Source organism: Geotrypetes seraphini, chromosome 10 (genome assembly GCF_902459505.1).
Source record: "Geotrypetes seraphini chromosome 10, aGeoSer1.1, whole genome shotgun sequence".
Taxonomy (NCBI): Eukaryota; Metazoa; Chordata; class Amphibia; order Gymnophiona; family Dermophiidae; genus Geotrypetes; species Geotrypetes seraphini.
The window spans coordinates 127,206,841-127,234,220 of NC_047093.1; the positions used below are offsets into that span (position 1 = coordinate 127,206,841).

The 27,380-nt window shown below is 42.7% G+C and overlaps 1 protein-coding gene across 2 annotated transcripts in view; it reads right to left on the reverse strand.

Annotated features, from left to right (window-relative positions):
- The window catches only part of NIBAN1 (niban apoptosis regulator 1), a 143,015-nt gene extending 116,694 nt beyond the window's left edge, over positions 1-26,321 (reverse strand). Inside the window, exons 1-2 of one of the 2 annotated variants that reach the window (XM_033960061.1) lie at positions 26,244-26,321; positions 25,258-25,399 (exon numbers count right to left, since the gene is read on the reverse strand). In XM_033960061.1, the coding sequence (XP_033815952.1) occupies positions 25,258-25,303 (46 nt within the window). In that variant the 5' untranslated portion in view covers positions 25,304-25,399; positions 26,244-26,321. Of the gene's footprint in view, positions 1-23,305; positions 23,572-25,257; positions 25,400-26,243 lie in introns of those variants that run through there. The other variant, XM_033960060.1, reaches the window with a different exon arrangement.
- Between the last annotated feature and the right edge of the window lie 1,059 nt (positions 26,322-27,380).

Below are 27,380 nucleotides of genomic sequence, written 5' to 3' on the forward strand. Positions count from 1 at the left end.
TAACATTTCACCTTTTAATGCTGGCACTGCCACTCGCCTCTGCCACAGGGTACCATGTAACAAGAGCCTTTATGTATCCATCTTTCCACAGCCAGAAAACACGTTCCATGCCAAGATGCTGCAGGGGGTTCTCATTCATCCTCATGGAGAAGAATGAAGATATTTATTTTTGTCTCACAGCGAAATCTGGGCTGTTGCTTTTTCCGTCATTCCAAGGATTTTGGTCATGATGACTAATTGTTCTTAAATGACTAAGTACCCTAATTATCCGTGGCTATTTATTCTGGATGTGCACAAATGCACAAAATACCACACCCAGGGCACGGCATTCAGTGAATCCTCTCTCCCCCATGCCACAGATCAGGAAGCACTGCAGTAGTGGGAAGACCTTGCTATACTCAAGGGCAGACATGGGCAGCTTGCTTCTCAATCAATTCCTCATTCGTTTTGCAGTAGCTCCCTCAGCACTTCTTCCCCCGACTATACACCAAGCCTGTCTGAGCTACACTACTGCTAGGGTAATCAGATTTGTTGAAGCAAAAATAAGAGGTCCCATGGCCATGCCCCAACCCATCTTAGCCTCCCCCCTTTCTACTTGAAGCCCCACCCCATTCTGCCCCAGCCCAGCCCCAATACAAACCTCATGAGTCTCTTCTTCCCTGAGCTCGGGACTGCGTCTAGGGGGCATCCGAGCACGCACACCATGTCATCATATTGCATCCATGCATGCTTAGGGACCCTCCAGATGCGGCCCTGAGCTCTTAAAATCCATCCGGACAGTCCTTTAAAAAGAGAGTGCGTCCAAGTAAATCTAGACATAAGGTAACCCTAACTGGTGCACTCCTCAGTTCCCTGCCATGATTTAATTGCTCAGACATTCCTTAGCCAGCCTATAGCTGCAGCGGGAAGCAGAAACAGTAGCTTAGGAGATACCAACCTTCCATCCTGTTTTACTCTGCAGCCTATTGACTTGCTAAGGAGTTTCTGACCAATGGTGTCTTCTAAGTTACTTGTCCTGCCTCCCTCGCAGCTTATTGGCTGGCTGAGGGGGAGGCAGGAGCAATAGCTTCAGAGATAGAGCCTTACTTCCTGCTTTCTCCTGCAGCTCTATATTGGAAAATTTCAGCTCTGATGTCTGGGCAGCACGGGAAAGAATATTTGGGATGCTCTAGCACCCACAGAGCTGGTGCCTATGGTTGCTGGAAGTGGTTCCTGTATTTCCTTCAGTCTCTGGATGATATTTCAGGACTTTAAGTGTAGATGTGGAAGATTCTGTGTGCCCAGTTGAAATGACACAATCCCCTCGATTCTATATGCCCACAACTGGGCACCAATCCAAGATATGCACCCAACCAAATTGGCTAGTGAGATAATTAGTGCCAATAGTTAATAGTAGGTACTAATTGGCATCCATTTGATTTTGGATACACATCTTGCTATGTGTTATTATATTATAATGTGTGCCCAAATCCCACAGCACACAACCCCCAAAGGGGGCATGACCACAGGAAGTGCTTGGGCGAGTCAGGGGCAGTGTTAAAAAATACCAGAGATGTGCACCAAAATGGGGTGCTGGGAATTTACACCTGGTTTCAGCAGGCGTAAGTCCTGGTGCCCAAACTTGAACATAAGAATTGCCGCTGCTGGGTCAGACCAGTGGTCCATTGTGTCCAGCAGTTCACTCACGTGGCGGCCCTTAGGTCAAAGACCAGTGCCCTAACTGAGACTAGCTTTACTTGCGTATGTTCTGGTCCAGCAGGAACTTATCCAACCTTTTCTTGAATCCCTGAAGGGTGCTTTCCCCTATACAGTCTCCAAAACTGAACACAATACTCCAAGTGGGGCCTCACCAATGACCTGTACAGGGGCATCAACACCTTCTTCCTTCTACTGACTACGCCTCTCTTTATATAGCCCAGAATCCTTCTGGCAGCAGCCACTGCCTTATCACACTGTTTTTTCGCCTTTAGATCTTCGGACACTATCACCCCAAGGTCCCTCTCTCCGTCCGTGCATATCAGCTTCTCTCCTCCCAGCATATACGGTTCCTTCCTATTATTAATCCCCAAATGCATTACTCTGCATTTCTTTGCATTGAATTTTAGTTGCCAGGCATTAGACCATTCCTCTAACTTTTGCAGATCCTTTTTCATATTTTCCACTCCCTCTTCGGTGTCTACTCTGTTACAAATCTTGGTATCATCTGCAAAAAGGCACACTTTTCCTTCTAGCCCTTCAGCAATGTCACTTACATACATATTGAACAGGATTGGCCCCAGCACCGAACCCTGAGGGACTCCACTAGGAAAGGTGACTAGTGGAGTCCCTCAGGGTTCGGTGCTGGGGCCAATCCTGTTCAATATGTATGTAAGTGACATTGCTGAAGGGCTAGAAGGAAAAGTGTGCCTTTTTGCAGATGATACCAAGATTTGTAACAGAGTAGACACCGAAGAGGGAGTGGAAAATATGAAAAAGGATCTGCAAAAGTTAGAGGAATGGTCTAATGCCTGGCAACTAAAATTCAATGCAAAGAAATGCAGAGTAATGCATTTGGGGATTAATAATAGGAAGGAACCGTATATGCTGGGAGGAGAGAAGCTGATATGCACGGACGGAGAGAGGGACCTTGGGGTGATAGTGTCCGAAGATCTAAAGGCGAAAAAACAGTGTGATAAGGCAGTGGCTGCTGCCAGAAGGATTCTGGGCTGTATAAAGAGAGGCGTAGTCAGTAGAAGGAAGAAGGTGTTGATGCCCCTGTACAGGTCATTGGTGAGGCCCCACTTGGAGTATTGTGTTCAGTTTTGGAGACCGTATCTGGCGAAAGACATAAGAAGACTTGAGGCGGTCCAGAGGAGGGCGACGAAAATGATAGGAGGCTTGCGCCAGAAGACGTATGAGGAGAGACTGGAAGACCTGAATATGTATACCCTAGAGGAAAGGAGAGACAGGGGAGATATGATTCAGACGTTCAAATACTTAAAGGGTATTAACGTAGAACAAAATCTTTTCCAGAGAAAGGAAAATGGTAAAACCAGAGGACATAATTTGAGGTTGAGGGGTGGTAGATTCAGGGGCAATGTTAGGAAATTCTACTTTACGGAGAGGGTGGTGGATGCCTGGAATGCGCTCCCGAGAGAGGTGGTGGAGAGTAAAACTGTGACTGAGTTCAAAGAAGCGTGGGATGAACACAGAAGATTTAGAATCAGAAAATAATATTAAATATTGAACTAGGCCAGTTACTGGGCAGACTTGCACGGTCTGTGTCTGTATATGGCCGTTTGGTGGAGGATGGGCTGGGGAGGGCTTCAATGGCTGGGAGGGTGTAGATGGGCTGGAGTAAGTCTTAACAGAGATTTTGGCAGTTGGAACTCAAGCACAGTACCGGGTAAAGCTTTGGATTCTCGCCCAGAAATAGCTAAGAAGAAAAAAAAAAAAAAAAAAAATTTAAATTGAATCAGGTTGGGCAGACTGGATGGACCATTCGGGTCTTTATCTGCCGTCATCTACTATGTTACTATGTTACTATAACAGCGTTTCAGATTTCTACCATTCTCTGGGTGAAGAGCTTCCTTACGTTTGTACGGAATCTCTTCCCTTCTAACTTTAGCGAGTGCCCTCTTGTTCTCTCCACCTTGGAGAGGGTGGACAATCTCTCTTTCTCTACTAAGTCGATTCCCTTCATTATCTTGAATGTTTCGATCATGTCCCCTCTCAGTCTCCTCTTTTCAAGGGAGAAGAGGCTCAGTTTCTCTAGCCTCTCATTGTACGGCAACTCATCCAGTCCCTTAACTATTTTTGTCCCTCTTCTCTGGACCCTTTTGAGTAGTACTGTATCCTTTTTCATGTACGGCCACCAGTGTTGGATACTATAATGGGTGCTCATCTTTGAGTATCCATTATAGAAAAGTACTAAGTGCTGATAATTTTTTTTTTGATGCGAGTTTTAGTATCATTTATGAATCTAACCCAATAAGCCCAACTTCACTCTCACTCTCAAGCTCTAAGAGCAAATGCAGCAGGTTCCCCTTTGCCACTGTCCCAGGTACAGTATAGAACTTAAGCAGCTTCTGATTACTGTATCTGCCCTAGATTTCTACTTATAGACTGTCCTGATGAGGGTAATCGGATGTCTCTACCACTGGACCTGTTTGGACTTTGTTGGCTATGGCTTTTGGCTGGAGGACTCTCCCTTCAATGTGTGGTCAGAGACCAGAAGGCAGACTAAAGACAGGAATTTGAATACGGCACAGTCCTGTCTCCTGCTTAGAACACTGGGTCACTCCCACCTTCTAGAATATGCTTGGAATTCAAAAGTGTAATACGCCAACCAGCAATTAGTGATATCATAGAAAAGTCTAGCTTCTGCTGCTATTGGTAGAGCCTTCTGGGATTTTATGCAAGCACTAGTGCAGAATTCCCACTATCGCTTAAATACATCATATCAAACCCCTTCCACTACATATTTTATTTATAAGAAAGTTAATTTGCATTTCCCTTATCCCACAATGGCATATCTAGTCAATCAAAAGTTTCAAGTTTTATTAATGCTTGATAAATCGCCTATTTAATTTCCTAAGCGATGTACAATACAAATTAAAATATAACAACTAATACAATAACAAATAAAAGACAAACTAAATAAGACAATACACGAATAGGGAAGGAAAAAAGGGAGAAATTACAATTTCTTTTCAGGAGTTGAAGAACATAAAAAGGAAAATAACATAAGGGGAATAGGACTTTAAAAGAGCAAGTTAAAAAGAAATTTTGGTTGAGAAAATCATAGGATTAAAAGCATCTTTGAAGAGATAAGTTTTTAAGGATTTTTTTAAAGGCGACAAGGTCTTTTTCGTTTCTAATAAATTGAGGAATGGAGTTCCATAGAAGAGGTGCTGTGACCGAAAACATATCCTGTCTTCTGGTTCCGATTATTTTCAAAGATGGAACTGTTAATAAATTATTGGAGGATGACCGAAGAGTCCTAGCTGCGTTGTATGGAGTAAGCATCCAGGTAATGAACCACAGTTCCTTGTAAGTTAGGGCTTTGAAAACTAGAAGTAGTATTTTGAATGTGATTCGATGGCTTATTGGAAGCCAATGTGAATCAATCATTAGAGGTGTAACGTGATCAAATTTTTTTGCCTTATGTATTAGTTTAATTGCCGTATTCTGAATAATTTGTAACCTTTTTTTTTTCTTTTTGTGAAATATTAAAGAAGAGTGAGTTGCAGTAGTCGATTTTGGAAATGATCAGAGAGTGAATCAGTATATTAATAGACTTAGGTTCAAGAAATTCTTACGAGCAAATATGCAATTCTAAGTGCAATAGGGCTGCAGGTCTTTCCCTGACTAGGCTCCTTTAAAATGTTTATGGACTCCCGTTTAAAAAAAAAAAAAGAAAAAGAAAAAACAAGCAAGTTTAGAATCACAATGACTCACTCCCCGATGTGTGGTAAGAGAGAACCATACCACAGGATATAAGGCATGAGTCACACACATCTGTAGTATGTGCTAAAATCCATTTTATTGCACCCTCAATCATGCCTTTTTGGGTACATATCACCCACCTTGTGTGAGTGCCTTGCTGTCTCTCACATTACGTTTATGTCTGCAGAACAACGGAAAAAGAAAACCTAGCCATTTTTGCCTTCTAAATCCTAAAGATATTTAAATGTCTTTCACTGTAGGGAAAACCATCTCCTAATGCATCTTTTGCTGAAAACCATCAAAGTCTCAAGATATTTTTTTTCAGCCTGCAACTTTTATTCAAACTGGATCTTCCCCGCATGTGTCCACGTCTAGTAGCTCTTTAAGAGGAAGGCCAAGTGGAACCTAATCCCCTACTGAATTGGATTAGGTAAAGGAAGAAGACAGGAGGGGAGAAAGGAAAATATGTTAAAGCAATTTCCCTAGGAAACGTAGGACCGCAAATCCATAGAGGTAACACAAAACTAAAGCCAGGGTCAGCTTGGTATAGCCCTTTATAAGATGAAGTCAGTTGTAAGGAGAGTTGGTACGAACTGTATGTTATTCTCATATAGTTTTTCATCATCGATATATGAATGCCAGCAGTGAATCTTACTAATTAAAAAAACACATTCTTGAGTATATTTTAAAGGCCATTTAAATTTTTTGCAAGAACAGAGGTACGATATATGATCCATGAGGGCCAAACAGACATAACTACTCTCTGGGGTTTTGACATGATTATTCAATTAAAAAAGTACAATGATAAAAAATACGGTGATAAAAATCCAACCGGACCCTACACGGTCCGTGTTTCGGCGAACACGCCTTCCTCAGGGGTCCAATGGTTTGCAAACTCACATATAAAGAATTGGACTGAAAACAGTCTTTAAACGTGTGAGCAAAGAACATCGCAGACAAAAATGCCCATCTGCAGTAACCATTATCTCTCTCCTTATTGGCTAAGGCTCTTAACATTTGCATCTCCTCTTCCTATAGGCTAAGGCTCTTTACACCTGCATTGTGAGGTCATAGGGCTTTATGGTTATAGAAACATGATGGCAGATAAAGGCCAAATGGCTCATCTAGTCTGCCCAACAAAGAAAAATAGGGAGATCCAATGATCCACAGTGAAAACAATCCACCGATGTAAACAAAAACTGTGGATACAGATGTTCTGGAGATAATTTATTAAACACTGACATATAAAACCATGAAAATTCAATTTAAAAAGTACAATGATAAAAAATACAGTGATAAAAATCCAACCGGACCCTACACGGTCCGTGTTTCAGCGAACACGCCTTCCTCAGGGGTCCAATGGTTTGCAAACTCACATATAAAGAATTGGACTGAAAACAGTCTTTAAACGTGTGAGCAAAGAACATCGCAGACAAAAATGCCCATCTGCAGTAACCATTATCTCTCTCCTTATTGGCTAAGGCTCTTAACATTTGCATCTCCTCTTCCTATAGGCTAAGGCTCTTTACACCTGCATTGTGAGGTCATAGGGCTTTATGGTTATAGAAACATGATGGCAGATAAAGGCCAAATGGCTCATCTAGTCTGCCCAACAAAGAAAAATAGGGAGATCCAATGATCCACAGTGAAAACAATCCACCGATGTAAACAAAAACTGTGGATACAGATGTTCTGGAGATAATTTATTAAACACTGACATATAAAACCATGAAAATTCAATTTAAAAAGTACAATGATAAAAAATACAGTGATAAAAATCCAACCGGACCCTACACGGTCCGTGTTTCAGCGAACACGCCTTCCTCAGGGGTCCAATGGTTTGCAAACTCACATATAAAGAATTGGACTGAAAACAGTCTTTAAACGTGTGAGCAAAGAACATCGCAGACAAAAATGCCCATCTGCAGTAACCATTATCTCTCTCCTTATTGGCTAAGGCTCTTAACATTTGCATCTCCTCTTCCTATAGGCTAAGGCTCTTTACACCTGCATTGTGAGGTCATAGGGCTTTATGGTTATAGAAACATGATGGCAGATAAAGGCCAAATGGCTCATCTAGTCTGCCCAACAAAGAAAAATAGGGAGATCCAATGATCCACAGTGAAAACAATCCACCGATGTAAACAAAAACTGTGGATACAGATGTTCTGGAGATAATTTATTAAACACTGACATATAAAACCATGAAAATTCAATTTAAAAAGTACAATGATAAAAAATACAGTGATAAAAATCCAACCGGACCCTACACGGTCCGTGTTTCAGCGAACACGCCTTCCTCAGGGGTCCAATGGTTTGCAAACTCACATATAAAGAATTGGACTGAAAACAGTCTATTATCTTTAAACATGTGAGCAAAGAACACCGCAGACAAGCTGAAGTAGCAAAAAAAAAAAAAAAAAAATGCTCACTAGGCTTTTCTCCCAGGCAGCAAATAATAGAAATTACTGGAGCAAAGACCTGGAAGGGTTGATGGGTCAAAATGAAGTACCGGACCCGGTTGGTTTTTTATCACCGTATTTTTTATCATTGTACTTTTTAAATTGAATTTTCATGGTTTTATATGTCAGTGTTTAATAAATTATCTCCAGAACATCTGTATCCACAATTTTTTATTTTCATCGGTGGATTGTTTTCACTGTGGATCATTGGGTCTCCCCATTTTTCTTTGTTGTTTTGACATGATTAGCCAGCAGCTAGAGTTCCTCATGTGTGCTACCACCATTAATGTGCATTATTAGTAACCGGGCTCCATTGCATAACCTAAGTCCTACAGAAAAATAATATGGGGCTCATAATTGAAAGAGAAAAAACGCCCACAAACCAGCCTAAGTCGGCACTTGGACGAACATTTCTCAAAAACGTCCAAGCGCCGATAATAAAACTGGGTTTTGGACGTATTTCTAAACGACCTAGGCCTTCATAGTGCCACTCAACGACCAAAGCTAAATGGGCTGTTTCGGGAGGCGTGTCGAGGGCGGGAGTTGGGCGGGACGTGGGCCGGCTTAGACTTAGTCGTACAGCATGTATAACCAAAAGTTTTACAACAGAGCCCAGACGGAACTTGGACGTTGTGACTTAGACTGTGTAAAACATGGTCTAAGTCACAAAAACCTACCTAAACTCACCAGATAAGCACTGAAAAGACATAACACAAACCCCCATACACTACCCCAGTGATCACCAACCCCCTCCCACCCCCATAAAAATTTTATTCTCAACTTTAAAATTCAGCCTCCAGACCATCTTCACCTGGCCGCCTGACATAGGAAAGCCTAGTCGTCCAGCACAGAGGTGGCTTAAGTCATCTTGGGGGTGGGTTAGGGACCCATAGAGAAGAGGACCCATGCCCATAAGCCCCTGTAATCACTGCATACTGAAACATGTGCACTGCCCTATACACTCCCAAAACCCTTTTTTACTGGCATATAAGTGGCTCCTGCAGCCATAAGGGCTATTGGGGTGGTAGATAAGTGGGTGTAGAGGATTCTGGAGGTGGTTTGGGGGGCTCACCGTCAAGTATAAGGGAACTGTAGTGAGGAGAAGCCATGGCACCCTTTTTGTGAAGTTCACAGCAGTGCCCTGTAAGGTACCCCACTATTTAGGTGGCATGTCTGGGTGTGCAGTCCATCACTTTGCAGACCCTTCCCACGTCCAACAGGGTTTGTTCTAGGCGTTTTGGACTTGGACAGAAGGTTGGATGGAAATGCGGTATAAAGATGGACGATTTAGTGGCTTGGACGGTCAGATCGGCAGGACGTATAATTAGACGATTTTCGAAAGTAAAAAAAAAAGTTGGATGTATCTTTCGAAAATGTGTCTTGGGCTCTTTTTAACTTTGAACAACTTGCGAGATGGACATAAACGGACTTAGACATCCCTTTCGATTATGCCCCTCCACGTGTTTACGGCCTTGGCAAGAGCTACTGTGGTACCACATTTTAGTAACTCTAGCTGTTAGTTGTAGGAACAGTTCATTACCAGGGACGAACTAAGGCGTTGGCCAACGAGGCGCATACCTGAGGCAAGTCCAAAAGTATCAGATGCCCGAGGTGAAACGTCAGCCATGCAAGTCCTCCATCCACCGTCCACTCCTCATAGTTTAGCATCTCCCCTTCCTCTCACTATGCACCCTCTAGGTTGCTACGATTTACCCTTCCCCATCTCTACTCCACACTCCCAGATGGTTGGCATCTCCACTTTCCCTCAGTACTCCATTCCCATTGGTAATACTCTGGCCATCGTGATAGGATATGCTTCATTAGCACTGCTGGCGAATTTAAACCAAAATCAGTAGGGTTTGCCAAAATGAAAGAATAAAAACAGCCGTGACTTGATTGCTTTCACGCAAAGGATTTCCTGGTTTGTTACCATGGTGCACACTGCAGGGATCCACTGCAAATACGCTGGCACCCTCTGTTCAACTGCAAAAGATTTACAAGGCACTTGAAGCACCACAATTGAAGCATTTAATATCGGAGTCCGTTGCAAGCTCTTACCAGACAAACATTCAGAATAAGTGCACCTTTCAGACTGAAAAAAATCAAGTTTGCATCTGACGCTCTCTGGAATGAATCCAGCATTAAACTTCTTGCAAATGCATTTCGGAAGAGGCAGCTACCGAATGCAAAAAAAATATTTTTTTCTGCACACTAAAATGTGTATTTATATAAATCATCTGTATAGAAGACTAGCTATAAATAAATAATATGATCAGCAGTATGTCTGCTTCCTAAACTCAGACAAGGAAAGTCCAGTTAGCAGATGCCAGATAAAGAAAATGCAGTTCCCACATTTGGAAGCTCAGTAACGGGGGAAAAAAATGTAACAATCTGATAAAGTAGGCATTTAATAACATAACATAAGAACAGCTGTACTGGGACAGACCAAAGGTTTTCAACAGTGATCAACCCAGGTCCCAAGCACCTAGCTACTGCAGATTTTATGCTGCTTATCCTAGGAATGAACCGTGGATTTTCCCCAAGCCATCCCAATAATGGTCTATGGATTTCTCTTTTAGGAAATTATCCAAGCATTTTTTTTAAACCCCGCTAAACTGACTGATTTTACCACATTCTCCGGTAACGAGTTCCAGAGTTTAATTACACGTTGTATGAAGAAATATTTTCTTGTATGCAGTTGGCAATTTGCAAACTTAGGGCTCCTTCCATAAAGCCATGGTAGCGATTCCCGCACGGCAAATTCACTAAAGCCCATTCAATTCCTATGGGCTTCGTCACGTTTGTCGCATCGCAAATCACTACTTTGTAAAAGAAACCCTGAGTAGTATTAGAGCTAAAATAAAGAATAATAATTTTGCCTGGTCTACAGAATAATTTTGGCTTGGCCAGTCAATGAACCCAGGCTATTTTTTATACTTGTTATTTAAAAAACTGCCAGATGCAATGGAACTTAATATCAATAACATTCAAAATCAGAAGTATAAAGCATATCACATTATAAATGTTAGAAACTGCCCTTGAAAGTAACCATTGGACGGAGAGGGGGAACCATAAGTGTATGTTATTTGATAACTATGAATGTATATTATGGAAGACTTCAAATTATTCAAAATATAGCTGTTAAACTTATCCATAATGCCAAGAAATATAAGGACATAAGAACATAAGAAGTTGCCCCCGCTGAGTCAGACCAGAGGTCCATCCTGCTCAGCGGTCCGCTCCTGCGGCGGCCCATCAGGCCCAGTGCCCGAACAGTGGACCCTAATTAGTTTTGTAACTTACCTCTAATCCTATCCCTATAATCTACCTCTACTCTTATCTGTACCCCTCAATCCCTTTGTCCTCCAAGTATCTATCCAAAGCTTCTTTGAACCCCTGTAGCGTGCTCCTGTTTATCACATCCTCCGGTAGTGCGTTCCATGTATCCACCACCCTCTGTGTGAAAAAGAACTTCCTGGCGTTTGTTCTAAACCTCTCCCCTTTCAATTTCTCTGAGTGCCCCCTTGTACTTGTTGATCCCCTTAATTTGAAAAATCTGTCCCTGTCTATTTTTTCTATGCCCTTCATGATCTTGAAGGTTTCTATCATGTCTCCTCTAAATATGACCACGTCACGCCCTTAATGACTGACTCCCATTGGCTTCCAATTAGCCACCGCATCACCTCCAAGGTACTATTTTTAGTATATAAAACATTAATCTTTAATGAACCCCAATTCATAACCAGAATGCTCATCCCTCATAATACCTCTCGACCTCTCCGGTCGACCTCTCAAAATCTCTTAACTATCCCTTCCCTGAAAATTGTAGGTACCAGAAGACACGATATGTTTTCGGTAATGGCTCCTCAACTGTGGAACTCATTACGTCAATACATTAGAGAAGAAAAGGACCTTATTTCCTTTAAGAAATCCTTAAAAATCTATCTTTTTAAAGACGCTTTTAACATTTAAATTGTAGACAAACGGAATAATACTTTAGATCTTTCACTCTTTACCCTCCCTTTCGTTTTTCCCTTTTCTGTTTATTCCCTCTAAGAAAGAATTGTAACTTTTCCCTCCTTTTCTCCCTGATTCATGTTTGCTTTATATTTGTAAGAATGATGTTATTTTGTTGGTTTTTGTTTCCAGGTATCTTTTTAGAAAGTTGTACATCGCCTAGCAAATTGAATAAGCGATTCATCAAATATCAATAAAAACTTGAAAACTAGAAAAACTTGATTTATATCACGCTTTAAACAAAGCGGGTTCCAAAAACGTACATACATAATATTATCACATCACATACAATTAACAAATGTAACAAAAAAAAAAACATTTCAGCGACCAGTGCCTACAAATATATTGAAGCTTCAACTCCCATATGTCATCTTACAAAACAGATACTTTTTCAGTAATTTCTTAAAATTGCATAAATTTCCCTGCTCCCGGATGTATAGAGGGATCTCATTCCATGCCTGTGGGTCTCTACATGAAAACATACCTGCCCTCGACACCTGCAAATGCAAGTGTATAACAGGTGGACCAAACGTATTACCACGTTCTACAGAACGCTTAGTTATAAGCGGGTTAGAAATGTAATAAATAAATAAATAAATGTGACCTCACTATTTTTCGTTCCATCATCTTATACTATCAGATCCTGCCAGAGCACAAACAGCATGATACTCCCAGTACAAATTTTTATGGGATAAGAAAGCTTCTCGTAGACGTGAAAATGTGTGCTAATATACAGAATGGCTTCAGATTATGGCAAGCTTCAAGATGACAGCCCAGCAAATATCATGGCATGCTTGCAATTCTGCCGTGTCATTGCGTTGCCAAAAACAACATGGCTTAATTGCTGAGCCAAGGCAGGGCAGAGCGGCCCAGGTTTTCAAATCCAATGATCGCAATTCAGAAAGAGAAAAGAGTTGTTAGAAATTCAATCAGTCAACCCATTCGACAGTCTCCTTTGTTCTGCATGCTACAGTAGAGAGAGAGTTGTAAAATCTCTTTAAAAAACTGCATGGTTAAAACCTTACATCATTGCACAGTAACTGACAGAGGAAGCCTGCAGTGCACAGCTGGAAATCTCTGAGACATATTCTGTCCGAGACAGGAATAAATTACAGATGTTTTAGCTTTAAGCTTTGGAAGTACAATCTGAGAGCCAAACATAGGCTCTAAAATGACTGGGGTATCCTGTATATCAAATTCCCTTCACAATAAAAGTCACCGACTAATCACTACTATCAAATAATAGATGGACTTTGCATGAATGAATTCCTCCTCCTTATTTGGTAATACACTTCTCCCTCCGAATCTGCGGTTTCAGTATCCGCGGTTCGGTTATTCGCGATTTTTTTTTTTTTTTAAATCGTTTAAAATTTTTTGGGCTATTTTAAGCCCTCTGACACTCCCCGGAACCTTACCTGGTGGTCTAGCGGGCTTTCGGGGCAGGAGTGATCTTCCTACGCTCCTGCCCCTTGCAGATCACTCAAAGGAAATGGCTGCCATGAGCTCCTCTAGTCTCTCGAGACAGCAGCCATTTCCTATGAGTGATCTGCACGGGGTAGGAACATAAGAAGATCGCTCCTGCCCCGAAAGCCCACTAGACCACTAGGTACAGTTCCTGGGAGTCTCAGAGGGCTTAACGTAAGATCTGGGATTCCGGGGGAAGGCGGGGGGTGGGTCAGAACCAGCCTGAATATTATTCGTGATTTTTTAATATTCGCAGGCCAGCTCTGCCCCTAAGCCTCGCGAATATTGAGGGAGAAGTGTACTTCAAGTATTTCTTTAAACAACCATTCTGGTATATCAATTGATATGGGAGAAGGGATATCTCCAGTGCTTGCAGCTATTATGACGTTAGAACTAGTCTTGTCAGTATTGCCTTAATGCAAGCCATCATTGGTCCTTTTCAACTCCCCTTTCTTATTGGTTTTTTATATTTCTCTTTTTTCATATATAAAAAAAAGAGAAATATAAAAAAACAGAGTGATTAGTCAGTATCCTGTATATCGCCATCTCCAATTGCAACGGCACAGAGAGCTTTGCTTTCAAATTTAAGCAACGTAGCACCTGCTACAGCGAAGTTTTCACCGGAAGCACAAAACATTTCACTTCAATGTCAACCACATTTCTTGCAACAGAAGTATTTATGGCATGTGAGAGATGTGGCAACATCAGTCTCTCCAAAAGCAAAGGCCACGGCTCTGCTTATCCTCTGACTCTCAATCATGTTGCAAACGTCTACATTGGTCTCAAAATGAGAACACCAAACAAGGCTGTGGAAACGAACAATGTCCAAATCTCCGTTTTATTTCTTAAAAAAAAAACAACTATAGGCACAGTCCACCTATGTATTAAACGTACATTTTAATGTATATTTTCTGTAAACCGCTTAGAACCTAACGGATGTAGCGGTATATAAGAAATAAATTACATTACATTACATTACGTACCCAACACGGGCCGTGTTTCAGTAAAACGCCTTCCTCATGGGTCCGATGTTATACAATGAGGTGGCTCAGAAGTTTGGCAAAACATAAGTACTGCAGCACATCAACTTGCTGAAAAGAACAACCAAAAAAACACCACGGGAAAATGAGAAAATCACATGTAGATGAAATGTTTCTTTCTATGAGTGTTTCATGCTTTTGAGTGCCACACCTACTAAACTGTCTTGCCAATTCTGGTGAGACCTTTCAGGAGGTCATTGCACATAACTCCCCATGAGATCTCTCTGTGAGCAAGAATGGCATTACAAGGAGGACAAGACTTCACTTGATGGCCGCCATAAGAGCCAACTTTTCAAAATGATTGGGGATGCTCAAAAGCTCTACACCAGATCCTGCACAAGTTTATCCCCAGACCATGCCCCCATAATAATAGTACTAATTGTAATGCCATTTTTTCCATTCATTTTCATATATACACACAATATAATCTTATTAACAATACATAATGGTTAACCACAAAATTAAACTACACAAAGCACACAGTATGCTTCTCAACATTTATTCCTATCAGAACACCTGGCTTCAGTCACACATGCAGAACACAGATAACCCCTATGCAAATACAGGACCACAAACAAAACCCTAAGATGCCAGACTCTACATGCAGTAAAAACACCAGAGAAATAGAAAATAATTTCTTCCTGAACAGTGCAAACTAAAGACAGCAGATACAAATTCTCAAAACTGACACTTTTGAATCAATAAATTGAAATTAAATCATTTTCTCTACCGTTGTTCTCTGCTGATTTTATTTTTCTAATCATCTTTTCCCAGGCTCTGGTTGAACTTCCTTCTGTCTGTGCTCTTAACTGTGTTTCCATGGCCTTCTTATCCATTTGCTGTTTTTCTCTCCTTCTTCACTCTCTGCCCTACATCCACCTTTGGCATTAACTTTTAACATTCAACTTGCTTACATTTTTCTGCTTTCTCAAAATATATCTACTTTTCCATGTCTTACCTTCCTTTCTCATCTATCCATTTGTACCATCTTCTCTCTCTTTTTTCTCTCCTATTCCCATCTATCTATAAGAAGCATTTAGTCTATATCTCTTCCCTTCCACATCCATCACTTTGCACCATCTCTTCCCTCTTTCCCCTTCCCTTCCATCCCTGTCCACCATTTCCTCTCTCTTTCTCCTCTTCCCCTCCATCCCTGTGCACCATCGCCTCCCTCTCTCTCCCCTTTCCCTCCATCCCTGTGCATAATCTCCTCCCTTTCTTTCCCTCTCCTCTGGTCTTACATCTCTACCTTCTCCTTCCCTCCACCCCCCACAGTCTGGCATCTCTCTCCTCTCCCATGGTCTGGTATCTCTCTCTCTCCTTCCTTCCCATTTTTCATGGTACAATATCTCTCTCCATCTCTTCCCCCCTTCCTGCGGTCTAGCATCTCTCTCCTCTCCTTCCCACAGTCTGGCATATATCTTTCCCTTGCTTCTCTTCCATTCCCAGGTTTGGCATCTCTCTCTCTTCTTCCATCACCCTTCTCTGGAATCTGATACCTCTCCCTTCCTTGAGTCATCTGTCCTCCCTCCCAGTGTAACATTTCTCTCTCCTTTCTGCCCCTTGCAGTGCAACATCTCCCCTCTCCCCCGGTCTGCATTTTCCCTTGCTCTCATCCCTCTCCACCTCACCCCTGAGCTAACTTAAAACAGCTCCAGGGGACTCCGCAGTCCAGGTATCTCTTCCCCTTCTGTCCATCTCCCTCTCTCCCTTTCACTCACATTCCCAGTCTCCTTTCAAAGTCAAAATCTTCTGTTTTAAAGGGGCCTTGGTGCGGCAGCCATTCTCACAGGATACCAGCGCTGCCCCAAAGCTTTCCTTCTGCCGCGATATGCCCAGGAGGAAACAGGAAGTTGCATCAGAGGGAAGTGGATCACAGCAGATGGGAAGCTTCAAATTAGCGCCGGTAGCCTGTGAGAATGGCTGCCACACCAGGGCCCTCATGAAAAGATTTCAATTTTGAAAGGAAACCAGAAAAGCAGTGGCATACCTAGTATATTTGACACCCAGAGCTGATCATTTTTTTAATACCCCCCTCCTCAATGTAAAAAAAAAAAGTATATATATATATATATATATATATATATATATATATAATTAGTAATAATCCATGAGTCACACAACAAGGGTGCACCTAGGAAAAGGCAGCATCTTAAACAGTGCAGTGAGCACTAGAACATCAATACATCCATTGTAAAACTAAACAAGTCAGATTAGCACAGTCAAGGCTAGGAGAAAACAATGTTCTTTTCATACATACAGAACACAGATATACCCTCCAGTATGGTAGAAATATGTAGACAAAAGTTAAACTGAACCACCAAGATGCCAGACTCTGCATACAATGAAACACCACAGAAACAGTGACACATGGCCCCTAATACTCTGCAAAATATAAAGATAGCAGATGTAAATTTGAAAAAACTGACAAATAACAATCACCACTTTACAAATTAACAAATAGAAATAAAACAAAATTGGAAAATAAGAAAATAACATTTTATTGAACTAATCCATTTTTCAATTAGCTTTCAGAGGTCCTTCTTCAGGTCAGTACAGTATATTGCTGTTATGGTATCCTGTCCTGACCTGAAGAAGAGGATTTGGACTCCAAAATTTAGTAAAAAAATGTATTAAAATTAGTCCAATAAAAAGATTAGCTTATTTCCATTTTCTGTTTATAAACATTTATCAATACAACTACAATACTATTCAATTTTAAAGCAACAAAAATCTTTTTTCTACCTTTTATCATTTCTGCTTTAATCATCTTCTCTTCACTTTCTCCATCATCGGTCCTCTCTCCCTTCCATGCAGCATCTGCCCCTTTCATCCAGCCTCTGCCCTCTTTCTTTGCCTTTTCCATCCATCCTCTTTCTCTGCCTTTTCTATCCACCGTCTGACCGCTCTCTCTCTCTCTCTGCCCCTTCCATCCACTCTCCACCCTCTCTCTCTTCTACACACTGTCCGCTCTCTCCCCTTCCATATAGCATCTTCCCTCTTTCTATGTCCCTTCCATAAACTTTCTATCCTGTGTCTCTTCTCTCTTTTGTACATGATTCATTTCTGCTTCACTCGCTCTCCATTTTGCTCTCTCTGTCTCCACCCCCTAAAATCTGTCTCCTCCCCTATGCTCTGGCATTTCCTTTCCTTCTCTCCCCATGCCCTGGCAATTGCATCTCTCCTTCCCTCCACCTCTTCCTCCTCCTCCATTCTCTGGCATCACCTACCTTTCCCCTTGGTCAGGCATCTGTCTCCTTCCCTCTCCCATACCCTGGCATCTTTCTCCTCTCCTTTTCTTCTATCTCTCCCTTCCCCTCTGTGCTCTGGCACCTTCTCTCCTTTTCCCTCCCTCCCTCCTTCCTTTCCCCTTGGTCTGGCATCTATCTCCCTCACCCTCCATGGTCTGGCATATCCTTTCCATCCTTCCTTTCCCTGCCTCCCTTCCTCTCCTCTCACTTCCCTGGTCTTCCTTCTCCCCCACTCTCCCCAGTCATATACAGCAATTCTCTCCCCCTCTACTCCCTTCCCTTCCTCTCACAATCTCCCTGGTCAGCAGTGCAGCATTCACAATTTGTTGTTCTCATCGGCTTTGTGCCTTCCTCTCAGACGGATCCTGCCTTCACTGAAGCAGGAAGTAAGCAGGACCCAGCAGAAAGAAAGGCCCGTGGCCAACAAGAGCAGCGAATAGTGAATGTTGCTACTGCTGGAAGAAGTTTGTGACGTCGGTCCTCAGAGCTCCCCTTTGATATTCACTGGAGGAAGGTAATGGTAAGAGAGGGAGATGCATGGTCATAAGGGGAAGGGATTCCCAGACCTCACACTGGTGCTCATCACGTGAGGTCCCAAAAATATTGAGGGTGCTCGGGCACCCACAGCGCTAGCGATTATGACTGCAAAGATAAATTTCTTTTTTAAATTTTGTGTATGCACTTTAAAAAAAATGACAAGAGAACTCAGGGAATCCAAATAACCACTCATGCTTAAACATTGGTTTTAAAATCTCCACCATGTCAACCATATAGGCAACCAAATATGATGGAAGTCTTGTTTATAATCGTAAATAATTCCCAAGTATTGTTGACAGTATTCAACTTGCCGGTTTAGATTTCCCCCCCCCCCCCTCACTGATCTGCTGTTTCTGCACAGTCCCCTTACTCATAAAACACAACAATAAAATGATCTAAAACACTGGATTTGCCAAAACTTCACCTATCCTTTGCCATTTGCAGGACACAGACTGTAACGGTCTATCCAGCATCGACCGCAGTTCCCCCTTGTATTTCTTGCCTGAAAATCCACAACATGGAAACCGCAGGAAAAAAATGTAGCTCCAAGGGCTACAGTCCTGGCATCCAAAGCCAGAAACTCCGTTTGAGTCAACCAAGATAAATCTGGAAATTTTTTTAACTTTTGCGCCCAAAACAAAGAAAAGAACGGAAATATAAACACAACACAACATTCCTGTCATGCTTGAACACAAAAGTCACCAGTAAAGTAGTTCTCTGGATTCTAACATCTAAAGATCACTCCAGAGAGTCTGTACGATTCATCATTGAAGGGGTATTATTCCATTGTTCCTTAGACTCAAGGTTTTTTTTTTTTATCAGTGATAAATATTGTGCCCCCAGTTATGCATGGCGATGTCTTTGCTGGTAACTTTAATATTTCTATTACGTGCTTCCTAACTATATCTATGGGAGATATAGGTGGAGCTTAAAAATCTCAGCGTATTCTTCCTCAAATGATTTTCCGTAAATTCCAATATTCACAGAATTTTTATCCTTAGTCACAAACTGCATATCCATTACTTTAGACTTCAAAGAACTTAAAGAGCCAGTGTGTTGTTCCAGCATTTGAGCATGAACCTCTGCATTTTACTTGATAATATTAGTCACCCACAAATTTAGAAGCTAGCTGATTTAAAGAAAAATTCAATACCTGGGATGGCATCCCAGAGAGAGTCCAAAATGAATTTGGTGGACTTCTGCAGATCTCTCACTACGTCAACAGAACTTCTACTCTCCTGATTTACCTCTGCTGAATTTCAAGAATGCTGAAAATCTTGTGCCATAGCAAAACAACAGTAAGGAGAGGGGGATAACATTGATGAAGGAGGTCCCTCAAACAGCTTGGTGGATGTAGGGGTCACTGTTTCCCCCACTGCACACCCCTCTGTTTGGGAAACTGTTCCAAGCTGAAGTGGACTCACCCACTGCGCAGGAACATTCTAGCGGCAAGGTGAGATGTGGTTGAAACTCCAAACTGCTCCAATAAAGGCTGTATTAACTGTGGAACACCACCTGGTAGTGAGGGAACTTGCCAGGAGATCCCCTTCCACGTCTTTCCCATCCGGAAAGCATGTTGAGGTCGCAAAGGGACTACTTCCCAATGGATGAATGAGAAGCATCAGGCAGAGTGTCTCCTCACAGCGCCATCTTGCTTCAGCTTTTGTTACTTGCCTTTAATGATTTTAGTACCTTCAATGTGATAAAGATATTTTTTCCTTGTTTCAAGGTTCTGTGACGAGCGCGGCATAGCACAATGGCGACACGATGGGGACTTTTTTGTGAAGATGTTCTACAGTCTTTAGGTGAGCTAAGTGACATCGACAGTGAAAATGAGGACAACGTTGAAGATGATTTGAGCTGAGATGAAAGTGGCCACGAACCCAATAATGAAGAGTCAGGCGTCAACAGTGAAGTAAGTGCAAATGAATCACAGTCAGAAGATGAACCGGAAGATGATGACAGTCGTGGAAAAGACAGGTATGTGTGGTCACAGAAGCCAAAAACTGTCAGAAGAACCCCAATGCTAAATATTGTCAGACAGAAACCAGGGCCGACAGAGAATGGGTGTCAAGCAGACACACCCTTGAAATCATTCGATTTATTTTTCGATGATGCCATGATAACAAAGATTGTGACATGGATCAACCAAAAAATTGAAAGTGTGAAAACCAGTTACACAAGCAATGCTGGATTTCTGTACCGAACCAGCGTGATCGAAATTCGAGCACTCGTAGGCACCCTGCTCTTCTTGGGTGCCACAAAGAGCTCCAAGGAAAGTACTGCTAGTGTTTGGGTGAAAGATGGCACTGGCAAGCCAATTTGCATATCAGCGATGAGTCAGAAGGGTTTTTTGTTTCTTATGTATTGCCTGCATTTCGATGGTTCAAACACGAGGGCCCAACGAAAAGCTGATGACAAATTGGCGCCTGTTCGCAACATATATTGCAATACATAAGAGCATAAGTGTGTTATGTGACACAATATCAAGTAAAATAGAGTACCAGTTGTGGGTAAAGCAGAACACACCTAAAGAGCAAACGCCTGAAGACCACATAACTGAGACTACAGTATACGAAACATCCTTCATGAGAGATTTGGTAAATGGCTGGATAAGTTGCAGCTGTACTCACTCGAGGAACGCAGAGAGAGGGGTGACATGATCGAGACATTCAAGTATCTTATGGGCCGCATCGAGATGGAAGAAGATATCTTCTTTTTCAAGGGTCCCGCGGCAACAAGGGGGCATCCGTGGAAAATCAGGGGCGGGAAACTGCACGGGGACACCAGGAAATTCTTTTTCACTGAAAGGGTGGTTGATCGCTGGAATAGTCTTCCACTTCAGGTTACTGAGGCCAGCAGCATGCCTGATTTTAAGGCCAAATGGGATAGACACGTGGGATCTATTCACAGAGAAAGTTAGGGGAGGGTCATTGGGGGGGGGGCAGACTAGATGGGCCGTGGCCCTTATCTGCCGTCTATTTCTATGTTTCTATGTTTCTAATGATAATGACAAGACAAGACAATGATAAGAGCGAGTCAACCTGGCCCAACTGAGGTACGTTGCGTGAGCGGAGCAGAGGAGAACTCTCCCGCAGAGCCGGCAGCCGCCGCCGCCATTATGTCAACAGAATCCCGGCTCACCTCCTTCGATTTCTTCGCCACTCGGCCAGCCATCCCGCTATTGGTAACACTCAAAAAACTTGTCCACAAGGGAGGCTGGGTTGTGCCAAGGAATGTGGAGCCTCAAAACTGGTTTAACAAGGCAAAAAATTTAGCGCAAGGCAGAGTGGGGCCCAGGAGCAGCACTGACCCACATCCGAGCAGCTCACATCGTCACGTCAAATAGTAAATTTATTTTATAACCTGAAAATTCACCTCCTATTTAGTTTAATCTTGTAAACCGCTTCGATGTTACTGTGCATTTTAGTGGTATATCAAATAAAGCTGAACTTGAACTCTCGTTTTAAATGAAATATTATTTTTAATATTTATTACTTGTTTGTATGTATTTTTTTGTGGGACTCCTACTTTGTTACTGTACAAAGAGGAGCCCAGTTGTGACAAAGTGACACCGAACCTAGCACTGGCGGATGATGATAGCGATCCCGAAACTATAGCGAGGGACAATTTGAGATCCAGCAATCACTGCTCTATGTGCTTCACGGTAAATACTGGATAAGAGCCCCATTATCCTAGTCCTAAGGGCTCCTTTTTCGAAGTAATAGTGCACGCTAATTTGCTTGCCGAATTGACGCTACCGCCTTCTCTTGAGCAGGTGGTAGTTTTTCGGCTGGCGTGGGGGGGGGGGTTTAGCGAGCGCTGAAAAGGTGCATGCGATAAAGCCGCTAACGTGGCTTCGTAAAAGGAGCCCTAAGTTCCCAGACTTTGGAAGGGCTAACTTTCAGAAAAATGAACGATTACGCTAAGAAAGTCGTGCCAGGATTAGGGGGGGGGGGGGGGAGGATCTAAGAGGTGCAGAGACATGCGATTATGGTACGAAGCTGAATAGAAACAGATTCAAAAACATGAGAATGTCATTTTTCACTGAGAAGGTGGTAGACCTCTGGCCTAGGCTTCAAGTGGTGACAAAAAGAAGCCAAAACTAACTGTGGCAGAATTCAAACACGCATAGACTCAAAGGATCCTTAGTGGCAGAAGGAGACACGGAGAAGACCACAGACTAAGCTACGGGACCATGGCCAAACTTCCCATTAGTCATAATAGACACACGCTGAGGGACACCACCGCCAAAAGGGTGTGTGGCGCCGTGGTTAAAGCTACAGCCTCAGCACCCTGAGGTGGTGGGTTCAAACCCCACACTGCTCCTCGTGACCCTGGGAAAGTAAGATGAGCTTATTTTTAAAATGGACAATGAAATCAAGTATCAATTCATGGTACAGTTACGAGGACCTGATTCAGTATCGGCCCTCTCTCCTCCAGTGCAATCCTCTTCCCATTATTTGCCTCCTGCAAGCAGAAGAGGAGCATTTATGGTCAACTGAGGTCTCTTCCTCTGCTTCAGTCTTAAGTCCGAGCCCTGCTTGATCCTGTGGTCTTGCTACACCCACCGACGCTGTATATTCAGACTTCGGAATGAAGCAAAAATAGGAGGAAGCAACTGCTGGAAGCGTACCTGAATGCAATTTACCTTGAGGTACTATGGAAAAAGGTGTGAACAAAATAATTAGCACTCTCCTACTAGAAGGAGAGGGCGAGAAGATCCATTCTTTTATGGGAAGCACCAGTGGTAACTTTCGTGAACCCAAAGAAGCAAGTTCAGAAAGCTTCCAGGCTAGTGAGAAAAGGATCTAGACAGGGGGACTGGCACGGCCTGACAGAAAATCACAACCAGAAAGCAGGGTCCGGGTATCATAGTGCTTAATAGAAGGGAGCCGTCTCCTCCCCGCAGAAGAGTGTATACCTCGAGACTGCTTGGTCCTTTGGAAATCCATTCCAGTTTCAGGACTACATAAAGAACATGCGACCCCCCCCTGCCAAATAAAATGCAACTGACTTCTTCTGGCTCACAAGTATAGTATTGCAACCCTGATGGTGGCTGCACCTGCATGAAAGCACTGAAAATCTCCAGACAAGAAAAATGTACCTCTAATGTAGTTGCACTTGCTTTCGTCCAGCTGACTCGAAGCAGATCCCCCCATCCTGCTGGAGGGATGGGCCCTGGTTATCGACAGGCAGGCTTAATAATCCTCTTTTTGCTTGCTTTGGGACAGCAGAGCAATCTCAGGCTCTACTCAGCACCGAAAGTAGGTCCACCGAGTCCTGCCTGCCTCTCCTCCTCAGTTTAACTGTTTTGGGTATAGCACAAATTTCCTGCCAAAGGCAAAAAGTGTGCATACAATGAAACTTGCCCAGCAGGCAGACAGCCCATGAAACGCCTCCCTAGGCTTTACAAATATTATGAAACTTCTTTTTCATATGGGCACAAGCAAACACCACAGAAAGAAGTGGATTTGCACCACCTGCTGGATGGAGCTGAACTGACACCCCTCGGGTTTATTCTGCTAATTGATTCCACTGAGCCAAAGAAGTGAACCAAATTGCAGAAGCATTTCATAACCCTTTGGTCTTTCACTTCTCTAGTGCAATTTCCAAATGACCATCAAAGTCAGATTATTGAAGCCAGACCATGTTTCAAGTACATTTGATATACTGCAAATCAGTGCAGACATCTAAGTGGTTTACAAATAAATTGAGGAGAACATTAAACGTGAGGAATGAGAGACAGGATTACAATAAACTGATAAGGTACATAGGAAACAGCAGGAATAAGTCAAGGAGGCCTGGATGGAAAATTATTCCATTCACAAAAGCAGGGCAGGATAAGAGGCAAGGGGCTGCATTTATGCCTGGGAAAGGGTCTGAAAGAAAAATTAGGTTTTAAGAGAGGCTTTACATTTTTTTTTAAAGAATTCTGGGGAAGATTCTCAAATGTTGGTGGTAAAATCCAACTTACCGTTGTCATGGCCGTTGCTGTAACATTTTCATAAAAGATGAGCCATTCTTTTATAAAAACATGCATGCAAATGAGGTTCACAGGGAGTCATGGGGGGTCATAAAATTTGCATGTGCCGATCGCTGGTGATAGCAATTGGCACATGTGCAGAATAAACCCACAAATAATAATAATAATTTAAAAAGACCCCAAATTGAAGATCGGCGGGAGGGATGCCTACTCCCTCCTGCTGCCATCGAGCAACCCCTTCCCCCAGGAGAGGGAGGGATGCCCACTCCCTTCCAATGCCAAGCAACAGTCCCCTCAACACCCTCCCGGCCTCCGATGCCTTAGGCCCCTTCCCAGATGCACCAGGGAGGGGCCTAAGATTGATTGGTCCAGGTTGCTTAAGGCCCCCTTCTATGGCCTCTCCCCGGTGCATCCCAGGATGCACTGGGGAGAGGAAGGCCTGCCATTTTAAATGTTCAATTGTTAAACATCATTTACTGTACTTGATTTTAAGATATGAAATGAATAAAGATTTTTTTTAAAATGATTCATTTATAGAGCGTGAATGGTTGGGCAGACTGGATGGACCATTTGGGTCTCTATCTGTCGTCATTTACTATGTTACCTTGTTTTGAGCGATTATTGAAAAGGTGTGAGCTAAATATTACACAAACACACACACTGCTGCTATACAATATAACTCTCCCAAAAAGCAAGACTTGGCAGGCTCTTCGCTGACTAAAGCAGACTTTTGCACTGGCCATGTTCAATCTGGAAAATAAAGAGGAACTACGAGTTAAAATAAGCAAAGAAGCAGAATTAAGTTCTGTACATCAGGCTCTGTTCAGGCAGGGATCCACTGCCACATCGAATACAAGCAAGGATGCCCAAGTAGCATATTTTCTTCTATGGAATGCGTACATTTTTACATACCACGTACACCCCCTGCACACTATATGAGTGGGTTTATTTTCACATAGTCAATTTGCCCATGTTACATGTGTACAACTATGGGATACCCCTCAGGATGTTGGACAGCATACGAAGCCAGCATCAAGCATGAAAGATATAGTCTGAATTTTCTGTCACAGTACCTGACACTGCGGCAAAAGGGTTCAGAGGTTTGAGGACAAGGGACATTTCCTTCTCCAGAAAGCCTTTCACTTGCGACTCTTTGGCTGCTTTGCTCAGCTCCTCTTGCTCCGTCTTCAGCTCGCTCCTCTGCTTTTCATATGCCTGCACATTCAGAAATGGCAAGGAGAAGGAAGAAAAGTAACCCAGGATATCTTCCCCCTCAAGCACCCAAGCTCACACAGATGCCAATGCTGTTATAAAGTCCTCAGACCTGTAATAAACCTTGGCAGGGACTTGTTTCACGTGATGACTCTCGCCTCACAATTTGTTTGCATGGAGAGAGTGTTTCAGGTCACAAATACCCCGATGTACTTTATTCTTCATATAAATGTTTTTCAAATATTAAAGTACATCGGGGTATTTGTGACCTGAAACACTCTCTCCATGACCAATGACAATGCAAGCAAATTGTGAGGCCAGAGTTTTCACATGAAACGCTGGGGTAGGTCTTGAGGCTTATTATGAACACTACTATTTACAATTTATCATATCTATAGCGCTAAAAGGCATATGCAGCGCTGTACATTTAACATTCAATAGACAGCCCCTGCTCAGAAGAGCTTACAATCTAATTTGGACAGACAGACAGGACATCACAAGTAAGAGGACTTTACAATAGCGCTGGGATTTCTGAAATTGTGACTCTGAGCCCCCGCTATTGATCCTCAGAGATGCGGCAGGTTTCAAGCAGGTTTGAGAATACCCCCACTGAAAGCTCATTCATGTATTCATTCCTGCCTTATGTGGGTAAAAGCTAAACCCTCCCCTACCCCAGCCAACTGCATCGGTGCTTTTCAATAGCAATCCCTCACAAAGCCAAACTTTCTCTTTCTAGTTCTAAGGATTCACATCGGCAAGGGTCCTCACAGCTTGTCTAATAACAACTTAGCGATGGTGGTTCTCCACTAATTTTGCCCTCTAGGAAAATCAACCATGGCCAACGTACCTTCAGCTGCAGGGCAATCTCCTTCTTCTGGTGTAAAATGTATTCCAGGATTGCTTCCTTCTCATAGATGTAACCATCAGGGCTAAGGAAAGGAAAATAAGAGAATGTTCCGTCAGCCCACACCACACCATACCATACCACTATCACACAAGCCTAACAAAACAGAAGATAAGTCCACTTGGTGGTCCAATGAGGGTCCATTTGAAGCACCTGACAGAGACCTCACATGCATTCACTTCTATCATCCACTTGAACCTGAATAATTGTCTCTAGCATGCAGTACTCACAGTCACCACTAGATCTTTACAGGGCTGTAAAGACAGGCAGCAGCAGTCGAAGTCCTTCACGGCATCCTTGCTTAGTCGCACCGTCTGTGTGCCGTAGCCAGATGAAGCTGTAGGAAAAAATCCCCATGCTGGAAATGAGCCTCCTTTGTTTTCCAAGGCATGCTGACGCTTTCCTTGCCTTGAGACACAAACGATCACCCTCATCTGTGCCACCGTTTCATCCTTTAGTGCCACTCTGCACTGCCTTTCTCATAGTCCAAGAAGTCATGCAATAAATCAGAGCCAAACATATACAGGGTACAAACAGCATCTTATGTATTTCAAGAAGAGATATTAAATTATAAATAAACAAAACTCACACTCTGAACATAATTAAAATCCCTTCTATTAGTCAAGAAAGTTTGAGAGTATAGTTTCATAGCTACATCTTTAAATGATGAAGTCTTTACCAACATCCTGCACTTTTAAGCCATCCCTCTGGTACTTCTATGCCAACATTAGACTCTATTCAGATTTATTTCGTGTTAACTACTAGGATTTGAACCCAGAAATGGATAAATATAAGTTCCGAAAAGCTCTCACTGTGAAGACCTGGTTGGCTCAAGGGTTGTGTGCTGGGTTAGTAACAAGAGGTTGAGGGTTCAAGCTTCAACTAAGGAGTAGGGCTGATACTGCTCCAAGAGAAGAGGCTGATGGTTGAAATCTATTTTGTGTCAACTACTAGGATTTGAACCCAGAAATGGATAAATACAAGTTCCAAAGAGCTCTTAATGTAACAGCCTGGCTGGCTGGCTCAAGGGTTGAGTGCTGGGTTAGTAACAGGAGGCTGTGGGTTCAAGCCTCAGCTAAG